Source organism: Hibiscus syriacus, unplaced genomic scaffold, assembly GCF_006381635.1.
Source record: "Hibiscus syriacus cultivar Baekdansim isolate YM2019G1 unplaced genomic scaffold, ASM638163v2 tig00116969_pilon, whole genome shotgun sequence".
NCBI classification, from domain to species: domain Eukaryota; kingdom Viridiplantae; phylum Streptophyta; class Magnoliopsida; order Malvales; family Malvaceae; genus Hibiscus; species Hibiscus syriacus.
In genome coordinates this window covers 96,847-103,819 of record NW_024063493.1, presented here as the reverse complement: position 1 = coordinate 103,819, position 6,973 = coordinate 96,847, and the positions used below count along the sequence as shown (strand labels likewise).

General features: G+C 38.3%; 1 protein-coding gene across 1 annotated transcript; it reads left to right on the top strand.

The window, feature by feature from the left end:
- Nucleotides 1–1,178: 1,178 nt before the first annotated feature.
- On the top strand, nt 1,179–4,773 carry LOC120191452 (growth-regulating factor 1-like). Its single transcript, XM_039194400.1, has 4 exons — nt 1,179–1,859; nt 2,402–2,629; nt 3,231–3,594; nt 3,894–4,773. The coding sequence occupies exons 1-4, from the start codon at nt 1,475–1,477 to the stop codon at nt 4,708–4,710; spliced, it is 1,794 nt and encodes a 597-aa protein (XP_039050331.1). The 5' UTR covers nt 1,179–1,474; the 3' UTR covers nt 4,711–4,773.
- The last annotated feature ends 2,200 nt before the right edge of the window (nt 4,774–6,973 follow it).

Below are 6,973 nucleotides of genomic sequence, written 5' to 3'. Positions count from 1 at the left end.
TAGAAATGCTCTTCAGTTAAAAAATCCTTGGATTTTGAAATCATTTCTGCTTCATGATTTGAAACATAACATTAACACTACTTTGTGCATGCCCTCTGTTTCTTTTTCCTTTTGGATCGTCACACTGAAATGACACCAACTTTGTTAAATCAAACTCTCTCCAAATTGTTTGAGTTTGGTGTCAGAAATGAAGCATGTCTTAAATGTTGAACGAAAGAGATTGTTGTATAAATTCAAGAGAGCTGAGTTGAAGGGTTTTTTCTTTCTTCTTTGTGGCGACCGTCACGTGGCATTGCATATTTTAGTTAGTGAATGAATTCATGCAGCTCACCACACCTTGATTCCTTGGCCTTTTAACTTTAAGAAGAGAGAGAAGACCAGACAAGGCATGGAAGAAAAGTAACCGCTACCGGACATTGCAAGGCAACTATTTAAAGTTTTTTATTCACTGCCATTCGGCATTTAGCATTCATATTCCCCCGAGATATTTTTGTGCTTAATTTGAAATTTACCCTAATTAATTTTTATTTTATAAATTAAAATATTCACGTTAAGATCTCCAAATATGCACAAAAGATGCCCATCCTATTTCACTTTTTAAGGTTAGTTTCTTCTTCATCTGGGGTTTTCCACAAATTTTTCTTCTTTTAAATTTTCTCAAAATCATCCTTTTATGTTGCATATGCAAAGCATCTAAATGGCCTTATTTATTGGTGATGGGGAGTCTTTTCTCTTCCATTCTGGCAGGGATTTCAAAGCTTCGTTGACAGCAGATGCATTGTCTGGTTTTGTGTCTCGAAGCCCACCCAGTCCTTTTGCTTCACCACGATTTTCACACTGTTTCATCTCAGAAAAAAAATGTCTGAATCCAATCTAAACTCACCTTGCGCCAAGCTTCCTGATTTGAAGCAACCCGTCTATTATATAATGTCATTTTCAAACAAAAAGTCTAATAAATATATTTAACTCAACTAAACTCACAATTTTTAAATAAAATAATAATTATTAATTAAATCACCTCAAAAATCTTTTTATTAAATTAAACTCATTCCAAATAAAAATGTTCATACAATGGAGTATCCTGTATCCCTATTCGGGGGGGTGGGGGTGGGGTTGGGAGGTTAGGGGGTTGAAGGGGTTTTCCTATCAATATTAAGATATATATAGAGAAACACTGCTGTTTAGGACTAGCTTTGTCCGCCCAGTTTTCGCCTTGCCTCCGTTACTTTATCTCTCTCTCTTTCTCTGTCTCAAATTATTGTCTTTATTCCCTCTTAACATCAAATCTTTAAACGGAAGCGAGTCTGCTCCGTGTCTGAGCTAAAGCTTAATCCATAATACCTATGAACCAAACACTAAAAAACGAACATCTTTGGACTTGACAAGTTGCTGTCTTTAGCGCAAGTAAGAACACCCAATGCTCTTGAATCTTGAGTTTCCCTTGTAGGTTGGATTGTGGGGGAGTGTGTTCTGTATGGATTTTGAGGTGGTGGGTTTGGAGGGGTTCGTGGGTTCAGAGGTTACTACAACTGGTTTTGCTTCCGATCCTGAGGCGATGCAGAAATGGTATGAGTCCGGGTTCCTGAAGCAAGAGAGATCTGGAAATAACGAGGATGAGTGGAGGAGTTCAAAGCTGGCCAAATTTGAAGATTTCTCAGCCCCCAAGGCAACGTTGCTGAACCACAGAAATACTTTACTGAGATCCAATACCTCTATCTTCTCTGACGGACAACAGCAGCAGCAACAAATACTGAGCTCTTCTGCTCCCAAATCAGAAGCTCCTTCAGTGGATAGCGGCTCTCAAAATGTCGCATGCCGTTACTTTCACCTCACATCACCTGCTTACACTAGAAACACAGGTACATGTGTCGAAAGATGTTAAGATTCCAACATCATTACATATTCAAAATATCATTTGAGGAAACTATGCAAATGGCTTTGACATGTCGGTTGATGCAAGGCTCGACATGTTTTCTTATTGCTTTTCTGGTTTGATTCCATGGGTTCTGGTGTTGGGTCTGTCTTTTCATGGTCATCTATGACCGGTTTTTGTTAAGTCTTGTCAAATAAAAGTGAGGTTCTCTATATTTCTTCTTCCTGTCTCGGGAGAGCGACCAGTATTTTTGGTAAATAACACAAACAGTGACTATGGGAGCAAAAGAAGAAACCCAAAAGGTTTCATCCTCGGTTGTTTTTTGGGTTCTTCTCAATCCTTACCTGGCTCCCATTTTCCAGTTTTTACATTGGAGTAAAAGCTTATTTTTTTAAAAAAAAAAGAAATTCTATTGCACTGCTTTGAAAGCCTTGAAATTTTGGCTTTTGTCTCGTCATTTTTATTTTATTTTTGTTTCAATCTTTCTCCTTTAACATTCACTTGTTTTTCTTTGTTTTTTTGTTAAAGGCTACATCAGTGGAGGGTTTAATGGTACAAACATGCATGGGGTGTTAACAGGAGCTAGAGGACCATTCACTCCATCTCAATGGATGGAGCTGGAACACCAGGCTTTGATCTACAAATACATAACTTTTAATGTGCCTATACCATCTAATCTTCTCATTCCTATAAGAAAATCCCTTGATTCTGCTAATTTTTCTATTTTCTCTGGTGGACTCCTCACACCCAATACATGTAAGTTGTCTCTTCTCAGAGAAACAAAGAAAATAAAATTTTTTCCCCTCTTTCTATAATGTTCGCATAATTTCCATGTTTGATGCAAAAGTTGCATCACATACCTCTCTCTCTCAGAATGATTTGGGAGTAGGAAGGTGAGAGGCTCCAGCTAGTGATGCACTTTGTGTTTTTATTGGCAAAAAAGTACTTTATGGGGTTTTCATCATCCTTTTATCTTTTCTCCCTTAAACTTTGAATACAGAAAACAGTGTTCAACTAAGCCAAAACGATGCACTACACGCGCTACTTGACTTGGAAATTTGTTTGAATCAAAAGCATCACTGTCAATACACTTGAAATCTAACCTATAGCTCATTGCTACATTTGTTTTGGTCCCATATACGACAAGGCAACTTCACGCTACCTTTTTTAAAGTAAAGCAGTTTGTGATAAAATTGATATCAATGGTAAACCAGAAAGTTTAATTTTGTACTAAACGCAGTTTAGCTAATAGATTTGGGGTGTTGGCGTGCATGCTTAAGGATGCAGTGAGATGTTCTTTGTAATGGTGTTGCACTGTGTGTGTTTTATTGACGTTTTTTTAATGATGTTGCGACAGTGGGATGGGGAGCTTTTCATCTTGGGTTCTCAAATAACACTGATCCAGAGCCAGGACGGTGTCGTAGAACGGATGGAAAGAAATGGCGGTGTTCAAGAGATGCGGTTGCCGACCTGAAGTATTGCGAGCGGCATATGAACAGGGGCCGCCATCGTTCAAGAAAGCCTGTGGAAGGCCAATCCGGCCATTCCGCCGCCGCCACTACCACCAAACGGATGCCCAATGTCTCATCCTCCCAAGCATCAGCGGTAGGGCCAACCAGTGGCAGCGGCGCGTCCAACAGCCTCTCCATTGCACAACAGCAGTTCAAGAATTGGCAGCCTGGTAGTGCATCTAACCTTTCGGCTGAAGCTCCGCTGAACAGGTGACAGAATTTATCCCCTTAGCATTCATTCCCTGTTTGTAAATTCTTGTTGATGACATTTATCTTGGCATGGTAGGGTGCTTTCCTTGTGCCCACTGTTATTCTTATCTTGTCTTGCTTTCTAAAGAATAATAGTGGTAGATTGTAGAATCTACTTATCTTCTGCCATTACTGACAGTGACTGGCCTCACTAGTTACTGTTAGGGAAGGTTCTTGTAACAGATTGTTTAATACCCTGTTACTGTAAAAGTCTGTCATTCATCTAATTCTAATTCTAATGACGGTCGGTTATCTTCTAGGTTGCTTCCGAGTAAAGACACTGCGCCAGGACTCACCGTCACATCCCTGACCGGTGACCTAAAATCAAAAGAAAACCCCCCCTTGATCCCGAAGCAGCACATCTCATATGAACAAAACTCAAGAACCGAGTTTGGAGTTGTTTCCTCTGACTCACTTCTTAACCCATCTCATAAAGGTTCTTCCTTGATCAGGTGCAGAAATTTTGGTTCCTCTTTAGACGATAGCAATCAAGAAACTGAGGCCCAGCATTCCCTTCGCCAGTTCTTGGATGAGTGGCCTAAAACCCAGTCTGATCGTTCAGCCATTTCCTGGCCTGATTTTCAATCAGATGGGACTCAACTTACCATATCAGTACCCATGGCTGCCTCTGATTTTATTTCCTTTACCTCCTCTACCAACAACAATGAGAAAGTAACACTGACCCCTCTCAGATTATCACGTGAATTCGATCCTATACATATGGGGTTGGGAGTGGGCAGTGAATCAAACCCGAGGCAAGCAAATTGGATTCCCATCTCTTGGGAGTCATCCATGGGTGGTCCTCTTGGTGAGGTATTGCATGGTACTAACAACAGCACGGGTGAGTGTAAGAACACATCACCACTTAACCTAATGACAGAGGGCTGGGATAATAGTCCTCCGTTAGGATCATCACCCACCGGTGTCCTACAAAAGACTATGTTTGCTTCTCTTTCTACTAGCAGCGCCGGAAGCAGTCCGAGAGCTGAAAATAACAAGGCAAATGAAAGTGCCAACCTTCGCAATAATCTCCTCGGTTCAACCCTTGTCCACCCTTCCTCTCTGCCTGTTCTATAACCGACTCTTACCAACACCAAAATCACTTGGAGAAATGGGGAAGCATGAATTTTCCCTGCTCTATAACAATTACTTATGAAAGCCTTATATTATTATGTTAATCCTTAAAGTTTAGTATTTAGTAGTTTGCCATGATTGTTCCTAAAATTTAGAGAATAAACTTGGTGTACGATTGGGAACAAATTTTTTTTTTCCTCCTTTACTTGCAATGTATGGTAATGACGTGTTGGTAACATAGTTTATAGTACTGTTGGTAACATGCAAGCTTGGTCTAGTAAACATAATCTGTGCTTTTCACCGCTTAGAACTGCAAGCCTTACTGTTACCTTTAACTGCAATTGTCTAGTAAAAAGGAACTCATCTCTACGGGTACCTTTCCTTAAAAAATAAACTTTAAGTCGCAGTTGATTTCAAAAAAAATTAAGTCAAAGTTACCACTCAACAACAACAGTAAAATGCAACTTTCCAACCAACTTTCAAGCAAAGCCTGGATGTGACTTACCATGAGAACATCATCACTTGCAAGTTGGCAACTAACAATCCATCTATCCCACAGTGCTCCGCAGGCACAAAGAATAATAAATGTCATCTGCTTAACTCTAACTGCAATCTATGTATTTTGCAATTCCCACTCCGGTTGATTGTGGATATGGGACATATGTTATATGAGTAGCATTTCATATATCAAGAGTATCATACCTTTATAACAATATTTAAGCATGCGTAATACTCCAATATTGACTTTAAAGATAATATAGTCGGCAACTACCAGAATCAAAACAACCTCTGCATGTAATTATTTTAAGCATTAGATATTCTTCGACAGGATTTTTAGATTTCTTTATGCATAAAAGCTATTCAACAGCGATGGAAGCTTTCCTACACCCATTTACTCCAATAAGCTAACCAATTATACTCCATCGTCTCGTCATTAAAGATCTCCTTTATCTCAGACCATAAAAGGAAATAATCATGCAAAACGATAATACATATACAGACATTAAACTTTGTTAACTTTTATGATTTGAAGCTTCATTAGTTATGATTTCTCCTAGTCGGCAAATAGAATATCATTCCTGTTTTTAAGCAAATAAAACAATCAAAAGTTAGTTTAGATTATCATAATCTCCAGCATATTTTTCATGCATTTTTATCTCAAACTCTTGTTGTATAAATATGTTGTTTTTACTATTGAATAAAAGTGTGATTTCAGTAGGTTCTTTATATTTCTTACTTATCCTCTTTTACCAACAAATTAGTGTGAGAGTTATATTTTAAGGGACCTTTGAAATCTAACAACCAGCAAAAATACAAAAATCATACCCATTAAAAACATGAATGCGGAAGCTTCATTCACTGCACTTGCTTCTCCCGATTTTTGACGGCACAAATTATAAAGGATGGGTTTTTAGAATGGAAACCTATCTTGATGCTATTGATGTGTGGGAGGCTGTAAAACAAGAATATGAAATTCCCCCCTTACCAAACAATCCAACTGTGGCTCAAATCAAGAACTGCAAGAATTGCAAACAGCAAAAATCCAAAGCCAAAGCTCGCTTGTTTGCAGCAGTTTTGAATTCTATTTTTAATAAGATCATGACCAAGAAAACTGTCAAAGAAATTTGGGATTTCTTGTTGGGAAATAAACGAGTAAATAAGTAATTTCCCTATAACCAGATTAGTAAGAATGTGAAATAAAAACGGAAAAATAATACCCGAAATTGATAACGGAGTTAAGCCAATTATGCCTAGTCTCCGGACTGCTGCAGATCTTTTACCAGAGAGAAAATTTACAAGCGTTTACAAAACACTCACTACTCATAAGAAAGCTCTCTAGTTTTGGGAGAAAAAAATGATTTTGGGATGATCTTGAAGCTAAATGGGTTAAGGATATTTATAGTTGAAGCTTAAGGACTAATCTTATAAATACTCTAAATTCTAGTGACTAATTGCAAAATTTACCCTTCTCATTTTCAAATATAGCTGCACCAAAAATTGACAATTTTTGTGCATTAATTTGCACTTTCGGTGCAACCCCTTTTTATGACTTTTAACAATCTCCCACTTGAAGTTTGATTTTAATCTGTCTTCACACCTCAATTAAAGCAACAATATTTCTAGTTTTGTTATTCTAGCATGCCAACTGAAGCTGAATACAACTTCAGTTTGTTTGTAGTCACCGCTTTGTAAACCTACTTGTCATTGGGCAGTTTCTTCGTGGTTGTCTTTGTAACACCCCCAACCCGTATCCGACCCGGATACG